The 20,739-nt window shown below is 44.7% G+C and overlaps 1 protein-coding gene across 4 annotated transcripts in view; it reads right to left on the reverse strand.

Annotated features, from left to right (window-relative positions):
• Window positions 1-20,739, reverse strand: part of IGSF22 (immunoglobulin superfamily member 22) — a 57,007-nt gene that overhangs the window by 13,093 nt on the left and 23,175 nt on the right. For all 4 annotated transcript variants that reach the window (XM_053267607.1, XM_053267623.1, XM_053267616.1 and 1 more), the window contains 6 exons: window positions 19,514-19,687; window positions 11,786-11,914; window positions 10,191-10,487; window positions 8,876-8,964; window positions 4,920-5,112; window positions 2,310-2,609 (listed from right to left, as the gene is read on the reverse strand). In XM_053267607.1, the coding sequence (XP_053123582.1) occupies window positions 2,310-2,609; window positions 4,920-5,112; window positions 8,876-8,964; window positions 10,191-10,487; window positions 11,786-11,914; window positions 19,514-19,687 (1,182 nt within the window). The remainder of the gene's footprint in view (window positions 1-2,309; window positions 2,610-4,919; window positions 5,113-8,875; window positions 8,965-10,190; window positions 10,488-11,785; window positions 11,915-19,513; window positions 19,688-20,739) is intronic.

Consider the following 20,739-nt stretch of genomic DNA (forward strand, 5'->3'; position numbering starts at 1 on the left):
TAAGAGCGCCTCTGCAGGCAGGCAGGCTGCTCTCTTCTGTGTTTCATTGCTTGTGCTTGTTCTCCCTCTTTCTCTCTCGGTTTCGGCTCACAGACTACCCATGTTTGGCTGTGTTTGCCTCACATCTCTGCCAATCTAAACTTTGAGCACTTGACATTTTTTGGTTCCAGGTTGCCTCAAGGGCTGTAATATTTTTGACTGTCATAACTGCCCATTTCTGACTGTTATCCATTTCTCAGTTAGGAACTGGGAATCTTGAAGTTTGTCCTTAGGATGAAAGTTCATGGGCCTAACTCAAAAGAGGAATACAATATTCCACCCCTCCACAGACCTGTGAAGAGTCAAGCTGTCATCAGATGCTTGACACTCTCTCTTCTATGATAATTGACTCCTGAATAAATAATTTCCTCAGAATGCAGAGCTCTAAATTAAATGACTTTTCCTAGATAGCTCTGGTAATCCTACACTGTAATGTGGCAAGTGAAGGGGAGACTCAAGTTCTGCATTTCTCTTCAATTTTCTGGTTTTTTGGTATGTGGCTGTGTCACAGGATATTTCACAGCATATTTTACTGTTCCTCATTCTTGTATCTCCCTCTTCCCTCCATCGCCTGCCCCCTTCGACACCCCAGCTCTGAAAGCAGGAATGACCCAGCTGGAAGAAGAATGGCCTTGGAGCAATTGCAGGGGAGTATCAGCCAGGGAGGAAGAGGCTACCTACCCCTCCTTCCTGATGATCTCCTAACTCTACCACAAGATGTGGTGATGGCACTGCCTTAGATGGCTTTGAAAGGGGGACAAAAATATTAATGACTAGCAGTCTGGAAGGCCAGCCTTGGGGTTCAGAGGCAGGGCTCCTCTGAATACCAGTTTCAGGGGAGCAATAGTGAGAGAGGGGGAATGCCTTCACTCATCTCCTGCTTGTGGGTTTTCCAGAAGCATCTGATTGGCCCCTAAGTGAAACGGTATACTGGTCTTGATAGAGCTGGGCTCTGATCCAGCAGGGCTCTCCTTATATTTTCAGATAAGTGCCCCTCCTGCTCCTGCATTGCTGTTACCTTGGAAACGCAGGCCCGAGAACACATGCTTGTCATGGCAACAGAGTTCAGTCCACTCTCTGTTAGCGAAAGGCAAACTTCCCTTGGTTTGATTCTGTACTAGCTCAGTTGTTATGAACTGCTTGACTCAGAATTTTGGTCACCAAGTTCACAGCAATCATTGAGAGCTCACCAAGAGAAAGGGGATAACTTTGAAATGCTTTTGTGCACGAACCTACAAAGCAGCTGGATTTTTAGTTCACATAAGCCCTGTCCAGGTGTTTTCAAAACTAGGGGCACTGCACTCACACACATGTCTCGGAGAATGCACTTCCAAGCCCCACTGATACACTCAGACAGCCCCACCCCTGCTGACAGCAGGGACAAGGCTGGCTCCTGAGTGCATCTGTGGGACCTGTAAGTGTGCTGTCAAGAGGACCACTGTCTGTATGCATACGACACAAGTACAGCATCTCCCGTTTGATAACACCTGAGCAGGGCTATGGCTTCACAGTAATCAATGAGAGTTCAGTGAGCTTCACTGAGAGCAAGCAGCTAATGTCTGTGTGCGTGTGCCTACAAAACAGCCCAGTCAGCCTGAGCACTGACTGCACATGTGCAGAATCCCAGTTGACATTCCAAGCTGGAGAAGACTCTTAATTAATTGTAAACCATCCAGAGATGCAGGTTTGGGGCAGTATAGACATATTTTAAACAAACAAACAAACAAACAAACAAACAAACAAACAATAAATAAATTCATAGATCATGTGAGCATTATGAGTTGAATCCATTCAGATCTCAAACAAGGAAATTACAGATGTTGGCAACTTATCGACTTTCAGCTCTCTCCACTGAAAGTACAGCAAGTTGAAAGATGCAATTTTTACAAACAGAAAAAAATGAAAGCAGCAATGACATTCTGAGTATGTCATTGCTGCTTTCATTTCTCCCCCCTGTTCATAAAGTAGTCATTGCAGAGGGCCCCAGAAACCCAACAAAGGCAACGTTTTTTGGGTGTTTTTTAAAAACATTTTATATCCCGCTCTTCATCCAAGGAGTCCAGAGCAGTGTACTACATACTTAAGTTTCTCCTCACAACAACCCTGTGAAGTAGGTTAGGCTGAGAGAGAAGTGACTGGCCCAGAGTCACCCAGCAAGTATCAAGGGTGAATGGGGATTTGAACTCGGGTCTTCCCAGTCCTAGTCTGGCACTCTTACCAGTACCCCACGCTGGCTTGTTACCAGTCTGATTCCAGATGTGCATGCTTACCTTTATCTTTATTAATATGCCAGGAATCCTTGGAATCTAGAGGATCACTGTCCCCAATTTCATTACGAGCAATGACTCGGAAGAAATATTTCCTGCCAGGCAGCAGGCCTGTGACCGTGTACTTGTTGCTGTGAACTTTTTCTGCTGCTGTGTACCAAGTGGCAGTGCTGGTGTCACGTTTCAGGATTACATAGTGGGCGCCCCCATCTTCCTTCACATCCGGAGAGTGATCCCATTTCAGTGAGACAGTGTTTGGCACCTCCTCATACAGGTGCAGGTTAGTAGGAGGCCGTGGGAAATCTAAGGCAGAAATAACACCAGGTATGAGCCAGTGTTTCATTTCTTTCTATCTGTGATCATCCATCCTCTAATTTTGGAGCAGTGTCTCTCATGGGTAGGATAGACCATGCTTTTCAGCAGACCCATGCAGACCAGATCCAACTAATGTGAAAGGCTAAAGCCATATGGGCAGGAAACCATCCATCTATTCCTCTATCAGAAAACTCACTTCTATCTCTCAAATTAATTATACCAAATTAACATCAGTTATGTTCATTAGTGTGCTTGATTTAAAACCGCACCCCGGTTAATTGGGCAACAGATTTTTTAAAATGTGTGTTTATTTCTAACACAAAGGTTAACAAATGAACATGAGCAACTGGCATCAACAGAGGAGAGGCCGTCACCCTTCTTTCACATAGGAGAGAATGAGGTTGTCCTCATGACCAGCCCTACCTGGGTAGGACAGGGCTAGCCCATGTAGGGCTGGTCACGAGAAGGGCTGGGATCGCTCCCGATCCCGCCGCTCCTCCCTGGGCCACCCTGTTTCAGAACCCGGGCCAAACACAAGGTAGGAGGAGAAACGCACACCTCCTACCTCACTGTGTGGTTGTGTGCTTGCTTGGGCCGCTGGCAACTGCTCCCAAGCTGCCAGATGCTATCTGCACTATAGAGGCCAGGTGAAGGAATGTCTTGGCAGCAGCCAGATTTTCCAGTACAATGTGCTGCTCATGTTGGAAGTTAAGGACTTTGCGCTGTCTCTTGTCTAAAAGACAGTGGAGGACAGACTAGTGAGTCAGAGGGCTAGAGGGTCAAGACATTGGTCATCCCTTCTCTACTGCTCTGACACTATCCCTTTGGAATGTAGATTGCTAATCTCGGGGTCACTTCCTCTCTTCTCTTCCTGTTCCTTCTACCTTGCAACATGCAAGCAAGCTCCTCTCCCTGCGCCATGTGTGCAGAGATGCAGAATCCATCTGCAACCAGCTAGCTAGCTAGATTAGAGATCCTAACTCCTCACTTTCTTATCTAGAATGGAGTTCTCTAATAAATGCCATATATATTGATTTGAAACTATGAACTGGCTCCAAGTTACTTTACTCTCAGCATACACACATGCCTAACTAAATCCGCTATGTTGTGCCTCTGTGCACTCTGCTATAATGAAAAAGGGTTTCTCTACCAGAGAGAATTCCCAACAGCTCATGCAGTGCATTGTGGGATATCTGGTAGCCCAGTGGCCTCCCCTCAGCCTCCTGCTTGCCGCTGTACTGCTCATCTGCATGCACTAGTGGGGGAACCCTGTTCAGGCCCTGGATCACATGGGGGAAGGCAGGTAGGCTCCTGCCCACCGCCAGCCTTGTTTGTCATGAGAATGACTTCAATGCCTCTTCTAAGGGCCAATCCGGTCACCAGCACTTGTGTGTTTCTTGAGCAGAAATAACAGGTGTGTGTGTGTGTGTGTGTGAGAGAGAGAGAGAGAGAGAGAGAGAGAGAGAGAGAGAGAGAGATGGGGGGGGCAGCAGCAAGACCAGTGCTGTGGCAAGGAGATGACTCTAAATACATGCTGCAGCCCTGACAAAATGGCCCCTCTGCAGCAGCTATTTGCCTTGGAAGAAAAGGGGCCACTGGCAGCAATAGTAGCTACCCTCCCATAACAGGTAAAGGGGAAAGGGAAACATTTTAATTGGGACCACAGCACAGGGGTAAAGGTTTACTCCTGCCACAGTTCCCCTGCCCAAACCTCCCCGCTGCCACAGTTCTAATCAGACACCTTCTACAGCTGCTATGTCTGCCTGAAAATGTACACCAGCAAAAACGACTTGCTTACAACCTCGGAGAAACTGCTGCCAGGTAGACAATACTGTGCTAGCTGGACCAATGGTCTGACTCAGTATAAGGCAGCTTCCTATGTCCCAATCAGGAGGGTCATGCAAGAGATCTGCTTCCAAAAGGTGACACAGACATTCCAGAATGGCTACTGCACACATCTTCTCACTGAAACAGATGCATTTAACCCCCTTCTTCCGTGTATGACAATAGGTGCACTCTTATTCTACAAAGCACGGGCACCCCGCTTAGGCCCCTGGAGCAATGGCATGCCTGCATGTGCTCTCCTCTGACCCAGTTGAGCAATTTGGTGCTAAGCCAGGAGATCTTCAAATAAGCAGGGTCAATCATATGACAGAGGATGACACCCCCTCTTGGGCTTATAGGGAAGGTGCACCCCCTGCAGTCCCTTTCTGCTCTACAGATGAGCAGAAGAGGAGCAGCACAGGCTCAGCTTCACCAGCTCATCCAGCCCCAAAACTTGATGGTCTGCTCTCATACCTGCTACTTTCACGTGGATGTCGTAGTGAGCTTCCCCAAAGTCATTTTTCAGTACGATACGATACAGTCCAGAATCCATGCGTTTTGTGCTGTGGATGAGGAACTGGGAGTGGTTCTTGCCTTTCGTGATGCTTTCTCTCCCTCTGGTGGTAAGCCCATCCTTTTGCCAGACCACAGTTGGCGGAGGGGAACCCTGCAAGAAACAACACAGGCCAAATGTGTCAAAAACTATTAATTAAGTAGGAGGCACAGCAGGGGTAGCTTCTCCCACCTTACACAATCCTTTCAGCTGCCTCTTTTCTCCCCTGCAGCCTGTGACATACCTGTATTCCTGCTTGCTACACCTAGCAGGGAGGGACCAGATTTAAGGAATGGAGAAGAAATGGGCAGGAGAAGTGATGGCTACCTATTCTCCCACTTAATCAGTAGTTTTATATTGGTAATTCAGGCTGCATGCTGACGTTGGTGCAGCCTTGATGCTCTGCAGTACAGGATACTCTGCAGTACAAGGGCGACATTATGTGCTCTTGGACCTTGTCTATCTTGTATTAAATAAGCTGCCCAAAGGGAGATGGCTGGATGGCTGAGAGAGATCATAAATGTATCTTTGAGGGAGGAGAAGGTGCCATCTCACCTTAAGGAGGCAGTGGCTAAACTGCTGATGAAGAAGCCCTCCCTCCAGCCCTGACAATTACTGGCTGGTTTCTAATCTCCCCTTTCTAAGTAACTGACTGTGTGGTGGTGACTCAACTCAAGAGAGCTTTGAATGACCCAGACCAACCTGACCCATTTCTGGCAGTTTTGGAACAGAACCTGCCTTGGTTGCCATGGTAGATGACCTGTAGGAACATAGGAAGCTGACTTATACCAAGTCAGACCACTGGTCCATCTAGCTCAGTATTGTCTACACAGACTGGCAGCGGCTTCTCCAAATTGTAGGCATGAGTCTCTCTCAGCCCTAACTTGGAGATGCCAGGGAGGGAATTTGGAACCTTCTGCATGCAAGCATGCAGGTGCTCTTCCCAGAGTGGTTCCACCCGCTGAGGGGAATATCTTACAGTGCTCATATATGTCTCCCTTTCCAATGAAAACCTGCTTACTAAAGGGGACAATTCATGCTTGTAGCCACAAAAGACCTGTGCTGGGAACAGGACAGGTGAGGCACATCCCTGTTCATCCTGCTCAACTTCTGGGCAACTTTCAGTACATTGGACCACGGTAATCTTTGGGATAACTCATGGGGCTGGAAAGTCAGGTTCCAGACTGGTTTCAATCTTATCTAAGGGACTGGGTCTAGAAGGTGCTACTGTTCAGCCCTTTGACCACTGGCCTATGGGGTTCCTCGGGGTTTGATCTTGTCCCCCATGCTCTTCAGTAACTACAAGAAGCTGCTGGGGCTGGTTGTCTGGAGATATGGGCTGCAGTGCCATCAATATGTTGTTGATACCCAGCTCTGTCTCACATTGTCAACAGATCCCAGGTAGAAGGTGGATGCTCTGAACCTGGGACTGGAGGTAGTGATGGGCTGGATAGGGCCAGTAAATGGAGGCTTAATCTAGATGAGATGGAGGTGCTGTTGGTCAGTAGGAAAGCCAAACAGGGTTCTCCCTTGAGTTTAACTATTCTGGATTGGGTTGCACTCCCTATGAAAGAACAGGTATGCAGCTTGGAGCTCTCCTAGGTCCTGCTGTTTCACTCTTGAATGTCAAGCTGGTGGATGCGGCCAGGACTGCTGGTGACCAAGCTAATGTGCCAGCTCTACCACTACCTTGGGCAGGCAGATCTGGTCACTGTTATAAGCTTCAGCTAGTGCAAAATGCTGCAGCCACAGTGTTATCAGGGACCAGATGGTGTGACCATATCACCACAGTTCAGAAGGAATTGCACTGGCTGCCAATGCACTTCCAGGTCCAATTCAAGGAGCTGTTTCTAACTTCCAAAGCCTTGGGCCCTGAATATCTGAAGGACTGTCTGCTCCCAGCAGTATCTGTGCACCACATGGGATTGGTTGGCTGGGGTGTGTGTGGGGGGTGCTACTTCAAGTGCCAACACCAGCTGAGGACTGTTTGTCATGCACACCTGACAGGGTCTTCCTGTTGGTTACCCCTTAGGCTCTAGAATGTCCTTTCCTGAGACATTCATACACTCTAGACCTTTTCTGTTTTCTGCCACCCCTTCAAGACCTTGCTCTTTATCTAGGCTTTTAAGGTTCCATTGGATTAATGTTTGGAATCATCTGCTCTTTTAAGTGGTTCTGTTTCTGTCCTTTGAATAATAACTGCTGCTGCTTTTGCTTTGCACATTGCCTGGGGTGGCTTCATTTAATTAATTAATTAATTAATTAATTAATTAATTAATTAAAATTTATTTACTAAATAAACCCGCTGACCCTAAAAACAGTAAGAAGGAAAGCCTTTGGAAGGCCACTGTGTCAAAATAGCCCTGGAAATAAATGGAAAAGGGCCATCTCTTCAGCTAAGTTATTCCTTCCAGCCCTGGGATATTGGTGAGCATCACCAATAGCAGAATCTCACACAGAGGCAGACAATGAATCCCAGATAGCATCTCAATAGTAAAAATCACTTCAGGGAGGCTTGAGGATTTTAATGAATCCCCATCACGTAACCCACTATTAACAGCTGGATCTCACCAATAAAGCTTCATGGCAGGGAAGTGGAGATTACAGGGTTCATAATGCCATGACTAGTCTGGCACCCCAATCGTCATTACTCTGTATAACTGTGATTACTTTAACAGAGATGCATCGATGTTTTAAACACTGCCTATCTCCTGGTAGTTAAACTGAAATGGGGGAGGTTTCACACATGTGAGCTCTCCTTCTATCTGCATGGTCAGTATGCAACCTTGGGCATGCAACCTGTCCATAGACAGGGCTTGGCTGCTGTGAGTAGTTCCCTTCTCCAGCATAAGTGCATTTTCCACAATCGACCCTTAAAATACCTAAATTACTCCATAGCACTCCATGCTGCCATAGCTACTGATGACAATTACTCTGAGGGCAGTTTCTGATATTCCTGGAATAGTGACAGTCAGTGATCACTGATGTAGTTGCAAATTCAGAAGTGCAGGCGCTCCCCATGACAGCCCCCATGGCCATGCCGACCCCAATAGCCAGAGAAGGTGAGAAGTACTGGTGCTCCATCCCTGCACATCCCCCCTGCCCACCCACTACACCCCTGGAAACAAGAAACACAGCAGGAAGGACCTTATTAAGGAGAGAGTTGCAGTTCCAGGAGTTTAGAGCTACCATCGCCATTTGGGCACAGGAGAATGTATTACAATGGTTAGTATAATAATCCATTCACTATTATTGACACAGCGACATCAGTGTGCCTTCCTCACTGGTGCCGGGCAAAGTCTGGCTTTTTCTTTTCTTACTTTTTCTTTGGCCTTTTGGTGTTGAATTGGTTGCTTAATTTTAATCTGTTTCTTATCTGGCTTCGGTTTACGTGGACTCATGTTCTGGTTTTGGTGGCATTGCTAATTGTAATTTGGCATTACAAATTACCCTGCATTTGGTAATTTGCTCTGGATTGTCAGAGAATGGAACAGAAATTGCACACGCATTCCTGATCATATGCTTTGTGAATAATCAGTGCTTTTGATTCAAAGTACCCATTGCTTTCAATCCTACTGTAGTTCAGGGCTTAGTGAAAACAAGGAAATCGCAGAGAAGAGTGAGGGGGTAGGATTTACAAAGGGTGTTGTTAGGTACTTAAAAGATCCAGGTCCTGGGCCCACATTTATTTCTCCCTCAATTTTGGTAATCAAACCTTTTAATGTTTTCTAAAGGAGTCCAACACTCTCTTGCAATTTTTGAAGCCATTAATCACCAACACACTTTTGTTATAACTGGTATAGTTGTCTTAATTTCTGAACTTCTAAAGCATAATTTCCCTGATGAAGGAGTCAATTACAAAGAGCAAGCGGCTTACAGTAAAGGAGGCATGAATACAGAGGGCAGTCCCAGCACGAACAACCATGTGGCTCTTCAGCCTGGCACTCAGATCAAACTTAGGAGGAGCTGAAAGGCAGACCAGCCAAATGAGAGAGAGAGAGAGAGAGAGAGAGAGAGAGAGAGAGAGAGAGAGAGAATTAAAACAATTTGTCAGAACATAGGAAGCTGCCATATACTGAGTCAGACCATTGGTCTATCTAGCTCAGTATTGTCTACACAGACTGGCAGCAGCTTCTCTAAGGTTGCAGGCAGGAATCTCTCTCAACTCTATCTTGGAGATGCCAGGGAGCAGGGCTGTCCTTAAGGCATGGCAAGCAGGGCCACCACCACCTCTTTTAATTCCCATTATAATTAACTGGAAGGCAGAGCAGCAAATATACAGGGAGGGGTTGCTTATATGGTGGGTTTTTTGTTTTTGTTTTTTGCAATTTCTCCCAAGTACAATTACCTGCTAACTGAACTGGCTTTCTTACCCTTCCTGTAGGTGAAAAGATATCAGCTCCATGCCCTGTGGTGGAAAAGGAGACTTGGGGGAATTTTAGCTGACCATGGTCCACAAGGAAAGGCTTGTAGGATTTGTTGTGTGGCATGCACCCTGCCTGCAGCCAGCTGCACTACAATCAGGGCCAGGTGTCGTATAATTAGCAGTACTGGCGGCAATGCAAGGCGGCTATGAACTGCAGCATTCAGGACTGATTTGTGTTACTGGTTAAGTTGTGCCATCAAGTCGGTGTCGACCCCTGGTGACTACACAGCCCTTTGGTTGTCTTTGGTAGAATACAGGAGGGGTTTACCATTGCCATCTCCCATGCAGTATGAGATGATGCCTTTCAGCATCTTCCTATATTACTGCTGCCCAGTATAGGTGTTTCCCATAGTCTGGGAACATAGTCGTGGGAAACATACCATTGGAGATTCGAACCAGCAACCTCTTGTTCCCTAGGCAAGTTACTTCCCTGCTGCACCATTAGGTGGTTGGTTTGCCTTATTGCTACTACTTATATACCACTTTAAAAGTTCACAATGCAGTTTACACAGAAAAAGGATAACAAGGAGAGATGGTTCCTTGTCCCCAAAGGGCTCACATTCTAAAAAGAAGCACAGGGTAGATACCAGCACCAGCCGCTGAAGGGGATGGATTGGGCCTGCTGCTCTCCCCTTGCTAAATATAAAGATAATCACCAGTCTGAAAGGTGCCTCTTTGCCCAGTTGCTAGCAGTTTCTTCCACCTCAGACAGACTACAGTCCTAGTGAAATGGGAGACTGTGCATACTGGACCATTTAACCATTACCTGGAGGGGGCATGGCCAGAACTCCGTTCTTCAACTCAATCGGTTCTCCCACTCCAGCTTCATTCACAGCTCGAATCCGGAAGTAATATTTCTGCCTCTCCTGCAGTCCCCCCACTGTGTAGCTGGTCCCAGAAATTGGAATCTTAGTGCACTTGGACCACTCCTTGGTGTCTGCAGCTCGCATCTCCAGTATGTATCCTGAGGGTGGATCCCCTTCGTCAGGCTGCTGCCAGGTCAAGGAAATGCTGGAGTTGGAGGAGTCCGCTACCTGCAAACCCTTCACCAGTCCAGGAGGCTCTGAAACAGAAGCAAACCATCAGTGACTGATGTACATGGCTATAAAAACATTCCTCCTTATTAGTACCACATTCAGGCCTAGACTTTGAAAAGTAATGTGGCTAGTGATGCTATAAACACATCTGTCTCTTGGGTGTATGAAAAAGCTACAAAATCTGAGAGACACCTCATGGTGGAACATTTTGGTGCAAGCCCTATACCTGTTCACACGGAAATTGCTCCTACAGTGTTCACAGGAAGCCTTTTTCAGCCTCTGGGCTGGTTCATACATGCATGTTCCCCATGTGATGACTAAAACGTCAGGCAGTGACTTAACAAAGTAAGAACCTTCATATTGCCTCAGATCACCCCAAACACAATCAAAGCTTTGTGAATCTGTAAACCACCTTGAGCATTTGGGAAGGCATCACAGAAAATAAGCAAGGTGGGCAGCATTTCGGTTTCAACCAGGGATGGCCAATTTCTGTATTCTTGTGGCACACTCAATCTTTCAGATAGTGGACCAGGGACTGGAGGTGTATTTGGCCCTCACAAGTGGTCAGGCTTCATACTAAAATTGACACTTTAGGACCTGCTAGCTTCTGAGGTGCAACTGGACTTCCTTGGGTGGGGGAGAGCCCCCTGCAGACCCCAGTACATGCAGGGACCAGTAGGGACTCTGGGACAGTCACTATGAACCTGCTCCCTTAGATATCAGCAATCTAGGAACTCCCACAATAATCCTGCAGATCCCAAGAACAAAAATGGCAATGAACACCTGTGTTGGTGGGAAAGGGCTTTGGGCTGAATCAATCAATCAGTCAATCAGTTGATTACAGTCATTGACCAGTAAGATCACACAGTAACTATGGGCTGTATTTGGCTTGGAGGCCACCAGTTTACACTCCTTGATAAACAATGCTTTGCTTATAGAACAGATTGTGCATGGAAGATCATGGACTTCCATGATGTTTACTGGCCTAAATTCAAAAGCAGAGTGGCCACTGTGCCAGTTCAAGGGTATCTGAAAAGAAGGTCACCTTGCTGCAAGCTGAAATTTAGTTGATTAGGGTATTCGGAAACTAGCTATGGAAAGTGACAGGTGCAGAAGTCTTTTAGGCTGGGGTTCCCAAACTTGGGCCCCCAGATGTTGGGCTACAGCTCCAATAACCTCCTAGGTAGTTGTAGTCCAACAGCATCTGGGAACCCCTGATCTAGGCAGAAGAGCCAATGATCCCTGTGTTCTGTGTACACAATGAGCTTTCCATTCTGGAATGTAGTTACTGAGCACTAGGAATAGATTAAGATTAGAAACATACTGATGGGATCTCTTGCCACAACTGAGTTCGAAGCACTGCTGGGCTGTCCAGGTCCTGCTCGGTTCACAGCTATGACTCGGAACTCATATTCCGTATCTTCCAATAGCCCGTCCACTTTGCACTTAGTATCTAAAAATGGAAAGGGAGTTTCAAAAATGCACAGGTTTAATCATTACCAGCAGAAAATCTTTCTGCTAGAAAGAAAAACTTCCAAGCAGTCATCATCCTTTAAAATTTCTTCAGCAGGGACAGCATTTTAACATAATTGTCACACATTGTGGCTTTTTGCTGCCATCTGGTGGACTCAGTTTCACACAGGCAGAGGGCCAAACTGCTTAAACTGATTTAAATTATTTTTATTTTTTAATTGTTGTGTTTTTAATTTTTGATACCAATTATATAAACTGCCCAGAAATGCATAGGTTGGGTGGTAGAGAAATATGCAAAATAAATAAATAAAGTTTGGCCTGGTGTCATATTTTGCTGTTAAACCGCAGCTGGGGATGAGGGGTGGGGTTGTATTGGGAATGCAGCACAGGGGGAAGGAGATTCAACAGTTTATTCCCACCACCATCTTAATCTGGATCGGAGCACCTTACAGTTGCTATTTGCCATTTTGAATTAAACCCTCCCTCCTTCAGTACCATTGTCCTATTCCAGATTGGGACCCTCACAGCTCCTGTTTAACAACAACATAAACCATATACCCAGGACCAGACAATGTGTTCAGTGTCACATCTTGTTTGGCTCAAAAAGGGCTTTGATGCATTCTCACACCACCGATAACTGGCTTGCAGGCCGGCGAGATGTAGGAAATGGACTGGCAGCAAAAGCAGTAAACAGAAGAAATGGTGCAACTACGGCATTGTGTACAGATATTCATATTTCAAAAGATCACGAACAGATTTGGTAACACAATCATGCAGTTTCCTACTGCATTAAAAATGGCTACATTATTCACAGAAGCTAATGGGTGACATATCCCTAGCCCTAAACCCTGCTAACTTGGCAAAGAGGCACCTTTTAACGTGGTGATTTTCTTTATTTAGCAGGGGGAGAGTAACTGGCCCTATCCACCCCCAGCACAGTACCTCCAGCGACTGTTGCTGGTGTCTACCTTGTGTTTCTTTTTAGATTGTGAGCCCTTTGGGGACAGAGAGCCATCTTATTTGTTTGTTATTTCTCTGTGTAAACTGCCCTGAGCCATTTTTGGAAGGGCGGTAAAGAAATCGAATAAAATAAAATAAAATAAAATATCCTGACTAAGGAAGTGCCAGTGCAGTTAGAGGATCAGAGTAGCAGGGTTTCCAGACTAATTGTACTGGTGCACCAAGAAAGGAAGAGGCCATTTTTACTACCTCCCTTTCTCCAGGAAGATCTCAACTTGTTTTTGTTGTTGTTGTAAACCGCCCAGAAACGTATGTTTTGGGCAGTATAAAAATATGTTAAATAAATTTTAATATAAATAAATAAACTGCACAGCCCTCAGGGGGTTGAGGGGGTCTGAGCTGTCAGTAACTGACCAGGAACGGGATCTTGGGGTTGTGGTGGACAGCTTTTTGAAAGTGTTGACTCAATGTGCAGCAGCTGTGTGGAAAAGGCCAATTCCATGCTAGGGTCATTAGGAAGGGAATTGAAAATAAAACTGCTAATATTATAATGCCCTTATACAAAACGATGGTGGGCCACACCTGGAGTACTGCGTACAATTCTGGTCACCACATCTTAAGAATGACATTACAGAAATGGAGAAAATGGCAACCAAGATGATCAGGGGCCTAGAGCACCTTCCTTAGGAGTCAAGGCTACAACACCTGGGGCTTTTTAGTTTAGAAAAAAGATGGCTGAGGTGAGACATGTTAGAGGTGTATAAAACCATGCATGGAGTGGAGAAAGTGGATAGAGAGAAATTTTTCTCCCTCTTGCATAACACTAGAACCAGGGGTCATCCCATGAAATTGGTTGCCAGGAAATTTAGGACCCACAAACGGAAGTACTTTTTCACACAACACATAATCAATCTATGGAATTCTTTGCCACAAGATGTGGTAGCCAACAGACTGGATGGCTTTAAGAGGGATTTAGATAAATTAATGGAGGACAGGTCTATCAATGGCTACTAGTCCAGTGGCTATTGACCACCTCCAGCCTGCGGCACGATGCCTCTAAATACCAGTTGTAGGGGAGTAGAAGTAGAAGAGAGGGCATGCCCTCAGCTTTTGCCTGTGGGCTTCCCAGAGGTATCTAGTGGGTCACTGTGTGAAGCAGGATGCTGGACTTGATGGGCCTTGGGCCTGATCCAGCAGGGCTGTTCTTATGACATATTTTCAGGTGGCACAGAAGGCTTTCTGTGGAAGGGGAGGTAATTAAAACATCTCCTCTTCCCCACTGTACAGTTCAGTTAGCCTGGAAATGCTGTTATTCTGAACATGTCACTGCACAGGAGCTTCCTTTGGCAGGAAGTCAGCCCCTATTTTTTATATATTATATTTTTTATATTCCTGTTTTTTAACAGTGGAACTACAGTAGTTAAAGGAATGCTGTGTGTGTGTTTTTAAAGGGTGACTGAAATAGATCTGAATGGACTAAAAGAGAATAGGGATGTGCATGAACAGGTTCGAACACCGGGAGGTTCAGATGCTCGAACATGGGGGAGGGGACAACTTTAGGGGAGGGGAGGGTGCACTTACCTCCCCTGTGCTTTCCCCTTGCTGAGATGGGTTTGTAAAGATTCCATCCTGTTCCCTCCTTGGCCAGAAGTGTCCAGAAATGCCGGGTGCTGTGCGCATGCCAGGCGCATGCGCACCCGGCACTTCCGGTCACTTCTGGCCAAGGAGAGAACAGGGCGGCAGGAAGGTATGCTGTTGCCCCGCCCCTGATAGGGTCTTTACAAACCCAGCGCAGGCAGGGGGAAAGTGGAGGGAGGGGTAAGTGCACCCTCCCCTGCCCTTAAAGTTGTCCCACCCCCACCTCCGAACTGGCCCCTGCCGCTTCCGTGCACATCCCTAAAAGAGGAAACTAGGGGTTTTGTTGTAATCCCTACCAAGAAACCAAAGGCTGATTCACTTGAGTTAGCATACTTCTTACATCATCATCATCATCATCATCATCATCATCATCATCATCATTTCGCTTTTAACAAAGGTTCTCAAAGCAAAAAGAATGATAAAATTGTCCCCTGTCCCAAAGGGGTTCAGAATCTGGATGCTTTGCTGGGCTGAATAGGGACAATGGCTCTTCCCCCACTAAATATAAGAGATACACCATTAATCTAGTCCTCAGCATGACTAATATACTTCATATGCATTTCTGTTCTGGTCAGTACTGGAAAAAATGAAACAGACTGAAATTTTATATTTAAAATGAAGGTGGTGTGGCTGCTGCTACCACCTGCCATATGTTTAGAGCCTGGTAGCTAAGATGCCTGATTATTTAAGGGCAGGAGCACCTGGGAAGAGAGAGCTAGATATTCTGCTCACTTACATGTTACCACTTTCTTGCTTCCCTTTTCACTCCTGCTAAAAACTAATCTAGAAAGCTTAACATGAGGCAGCAAACATCTAAGGGAAAATGACCTTATCCACATGAAAATAGATTCCCACATAATAAGCCTCTTTGCCAGAGCAGTGACATCTAGCTTTCTCCCTGTAGTGTACTGCCTCTTTAAGGAAGAGGCTTCAGGATGAGAAAGGCCATGTGTTTGTGTTTAAGAGGCTATAACATATAAGTACTGTATTCTAAACCTACACATGGTGCTTGTAGCAATAGCAATAGCAATAGCTAATAGCTAATAGCAATAGCAATAGCAATAGCACTTACATTTATATACCGCTCTATAGCTGGAAGCTTTCTAAGCGGTTTACAATGATTTAGCATATTGCCCCCAACATTCTGGGTACTCATTTTACCGACCTCGGAAGGATGGAAGGCTGAGTCAACCTTGAGCCCCTTGGTCAGGATCGAACTTGTAACCTTCTGGTTACAGGGCGGCAGTTTTACCACTGCACCCCCAGGGGCTCTGCTTGTAGTGGACTAGATGGACCTTGGCTTGATCTAGCAAGGCAGTTCGTATGCACTTAGGTACTTAATGGGCTAAAGTTCAATTTCTCAGTCATTTTACCCCCCAGTATAGTTGTTATTTTGTTCATATATAATATAAGGGGACACAAACTGCTGACCTTCAGAGATGGGCAGTATCTAAAATACATATATTTGAAAATATGTATTTTCAATACTTTTGTATTTTGTATCTAAAATAATTTTCAGAACAGCATTTTGTATTTAAAATACATTTTCTCAGGTATTTTGTATTTTTAAAATACATTGCCCAAACCAAAATACATCAGCCAATCATTGCTTTGGTTTTTTGCTTCAGGAGCTGCCTTTTTATTGCAAGCAAGCAAGCAGCCCATTAGCATCAACAAGTTGAACAACCCAGTCAGTCCTGTGTTGTCCTTGCTGCAACTCAGCAAGTTCTTAGGAGGCACTCATGGCCCTTTCACACTATGATTTGTTAATTAGGAGGAAAGCAAGTGATAACTGGTTTGACCAGTTATTTTCTTTCTGTTTCTGGGTTGCCATGTGCTCATTGACTGTGAGCACAAGTTGGAGAGCTGCTGCCAGTCAGAGTAGGCAATACTTGTCTAAGTGGACCACTTGTCCTGACTCAGTACAAGGCAGTTTTCTGTGTTCAAGGAAAGCTTATGCGCTAGAGCCCCTGCTGTGCATGCAGATTGGGCCAGATTCCTCCCCAGCATCTCCAGGGCGCTTTCCAGACTAGAGGCTCATTAGCAGCAAAATGCCTCCGTTTGGGCAAGTCGCATTCGGGCCGTAAACAGCAGGGGGAGCAGTCTCCCAGCAACGAACAACCCCACCCCCCACCCCAAAACCCAGCAACTTTTCCACGCCGGATATATGGAATCCTAGCTCTACATTGCAGGGATTAAATTCGCAACAAGGCACTGGAAATGTGAACGGCACCCTGCTGTCTGCATAGGGACTGCAGTGTCATGACGCAGGAAGTGTGGAAGCACACGTCCGAGATGCGTCCTGACCCCATTGCAGGGTCTAGTCTGGAAAGCACCCAGTAATGGATTCTCAACCCAGGTAGCTGGGCTGGTCCCAAGAAGTCTTCCTCACACTCCTCTCTGGCTGAGCTCCTGGGCTACCGACCAAGCACATTAAACAGGATTTGGCTCAAGGCAGGGGCTCATCCTTATGGTCTGACTTGGTACAAGGAAGCTTCACATACTATACTTAAAAGCAGAACCAGTTTTAAGTCCAGCTGTGTTAGCTGAGACCAGGAGGCCTGGCTCCTGGGAGCATGCAGACTTCACCACAATGCAAGCTGTTTTCTGACCTGCAACTTAAGAGTTCATGCATATAAATCGGTGATAGAGGGGAGGGGAGCATCTGTGATGACAATGAATTGCTAGATAATTCAATATGCATTAATCAAGCCTTATTAAGTGCTACTGTGCTCAAGTTTAACACTGCAATATATTGTATTAAGAAAAATGTCATTTATCCAAGTTCTCTTGTTATATCTAAATATTTATTAAGGGCAAAAGTGTGCTTTTGGACTCTTGAGAGACAGGTGTGGAGTGAAGCTTTATTGTGAAATGTGAAATTTTATTACATTTATTCGACATAGATTCAGAAAATTGCAATCTCTGTTGATTTTAACTACTTCAATATAAGTGCCTCAGGCTGCAAATTGTTTTTAAAGCCTATATAACCTGCCCCCCGACTTTTGCAATTCCCCCCCAAGACTTTTAGGCTGGCTACAGGCCTGCACAGTGGCTCTGAGAAGCCTACAGGCAAGAGCTGAGGACATACCCAATCTCGCTATTGCCCCCGCCCGCAACTGGTATTTGGAGGCATCTTGCCTCTGAGATACCTAGACTGGAGCTGGCTACACACAACCTTGTAGGAATAAGAGAAATGCTTCTATCTGTCATGCTAGATTGCAGAAATGCTTTGCTATGCTTTTTGCATGTTCATTTTATGATAAGTATTTGGGGATCCTGTGTATGTTTTGTACTTTGTTGTGCTATTCCTAGTATGCACCACTATGTAGGCTAAATGATGAGTTGTCTTGTATTTCCCAAAACTCATTGGTGATGTTAAGCCATCCTGACATTCTAGATGTTGTGGGTTGTCCCATTCTCAGCAGAATCCAGCAACAGAACACTTTCCCCAGAATGGGGATGCCACAGAATGGGCCTTTGTTTGGCTTAAAAACACATTCCAGTTTCTCTAAATTCCAAAAGCCAATTTTGGCCTGGTCCCTCTGCTTTTGGGAATTTCTTGTCACTCACTTATCTTTCAGGGATCTTGCTCCTATTGTTTCAAAACATGCTACCTTGAGGGAGAAACATTAAGCTTTTGATTGTTTTGCCTATCTCCAAGAGATGTTAGTTAACTACAAGTTAGGTATGGGGGAGGACTCTTGAGGTGTTAGTTTAGCTTGAGAGCAGGCTGCATGGTTCCTGAGAGTGTGCAGACTTCACCATGATGCAAGCTTTTGTTTTCTGAACTGCAATTTGAGACCTAAGAGCTACCAAGCCTCCTGTCTAACACCAGACAGGAAGAAAGATACCTTGCTTGTGCATTTTTACCATTTTGCTTTGGTTGCCTGTGAACTGTCCTACTTTTTATATCTACTTATATAAACTAGCTTTTGATTGTTTTAAACTTGATCTGGCTGAAAACATGCTCCACTATGTCTCCCTAAGTCACTGCTCTAGCTACATGCTGTTTAAAGAGGTTTTAAGGCATTTTGGCTATATTTTGAGTTCACTCTGGTTCTAGATAGAACAGGGAAGGTTTTGATGTTAGTTTTGTCTTATAGGAGACTGGTGGCAGCTCTACTGGAGGATTCATTTAATTCATGTTAAACATTTCTTGATTTTTATTTTAGCCTGTGGGCTTCAATTTACAGAGTGAAAAATATTCTATTTTTAAAAACTATGAGATCATTTATTGATGAATGACAGCAGCTTCTGACAGCAGCTTCTCCAAAATTGCAGGCAGGAGTCTCTCTCAGCCCTGTTGCTGCCAGGGACGGGAAGGCACCTGGAACCTTCTGCATGCAAACTTACAGGTGCTCTTCCCAGTGGTCCCATCCCCTAAGGCAGGCCTGCTCAACTTTGGCCCTCCTGCAGATGTTGGCCTACAACTCCCATAATTCCTGGATATTGGTGGATTATGGGAGTTGTAGTCCAGAAACAGCTGGGGGGGGCTGTTGAGCAGGCCTGCACTAGGGGAATATTTTACAGTGCTCACATATGTAGTCTCCCATTCAAATGCAAACCAGGGTGAGCCCTGCTTAGCAAAAGGAAGAATTCACATGGTATCTGAGAGATTTGAGTTCTAAAGATCAAACTAAAATGTTTCTGTGAGAAACACAGCAAAAAGAAACAGGACATTGTGTTTTGGAATTATTTATCTGATTGTTAGAAATCTGTTGAGAGCAATAACAAAATATGATTATTATATATAAATTGTTAATTCAGGTTTTTAGTTTGCTTCATCCTGTTCTATTTTATTTCTGCTTTATGTATTTTATTATAGTTCCTATATGTGTGTGTATATACATCTGAAATGAGTTTGGATAAGTAACAAACATCTCAAAATGTTTTCCTTTTTTCAGGCATTGTGTTTCTAAAATACATTTTCTCAGGCACTTTGTATTTTGTATCTAAAATACAGCCCATCTCTGCTGACCTTGAATTGGATCTTTGGACACAGGGACCCAAAGGTTGCTGCCTTTTTTCCTCCTTTCCACAATGTACCCCATGACTGGTGAGCCGCCATCTTGGGCTGGGGGATTCCAGGTGATGGTCACAGCTTCCTTGGTCACATCAGTAACTTGAGGTTGAGAGGCCTGCCCAGGGGGATCTGGAATGAATGTCCACAAAGACAGATCAGAACAATGGCAGCAGGAATGTCTTTCTTTTTTGCTTTCCCATCAAAGTATACACAAGGCAATGTAGAGAACAAGATTTAATGATTTTAAAGAAATCATTAAATTAAAACTTTAAAATACAGTTCTTTTCATAATGTTTTTCCAGAAAGCTAGCATGGTGTAGTCACTAAGCCCAGGCCTTTTAGATGAAATAGTTATAGTGCTGTTTTAGTGCTGTGTCTAGTTTTGTTGTTTTGCTATTTTAATTATGGTTATTGATTTTATTGTACATCTGTATTTTTTTTTTAAATAGAAAAGTGACCTTAAAATATCTTAAGTAAGTAAGGAGTGTAGGACTAGGGGAGGGGGGAGGATCATGAACTTAGCCCTGAGCTTGGAGGAAGGGCATGACAGACATGACATGAAATGAAATAAATATAAAAACAAATAGCAGAACACTTTTGTACTTAGGTAATGAAACTCAAACACAAAATATCGCAGAAGGTGACCATTATTTTAGAAGACTACCAAAAAAGAAGAAGAAGAAGTCAGAGCAACATTGACCATTTGAAGTTCTTCAGGGACAAAAGAAGAAGCAGATGTGCCTCACACTTGCAGTTTCTGCATTTCTCCATAACATCCAAAGTGGAATTTTCACATCTTTCTTACTGTAGGATGTGCAAACTACAGATGTGAATGCAGCTTGCATATACCACTGAGATAGAAGGGAAAATGGCAAAGCTGCACTTCAGACATTAAAGAGAAATGTGGGGAACAGGAAGCATGAGACATTAGTATATCCTGTTCCTCCAGTATTTATGCATTGTTCAATTTTTATTCCACCTTTCATATAAAACATCTCGAGGTGGTTTATAAAAGTTAAAATACAATAAAACTCCATTAAAAAAACACATTTTAAGACCTTAAAACCAGTTAAACAGGAAAAACCATAAAACACCAAAAAAAACCAAAAAACCCCATAACAAAGACAAACAGTATCACAAAATATTACTTTTAGTAATGCTTGGTTCTTGTAATTTCAGTT

Source organism: Hemicordylus capensis, chromosome 1 (genome assembly GCF_027244095.1).
Source record: "Hemicordylus capensis ecotype Gifberg chromosome 1, rHemCap1.1.pri, whole genome shotgun sequence".
Lineage (NCBI taxonomy): Eukaryota > Metazoa > Chordata > Lepidosauria > Squamata > Cordylidae > Hemicordylus > Hemicordylus capensis.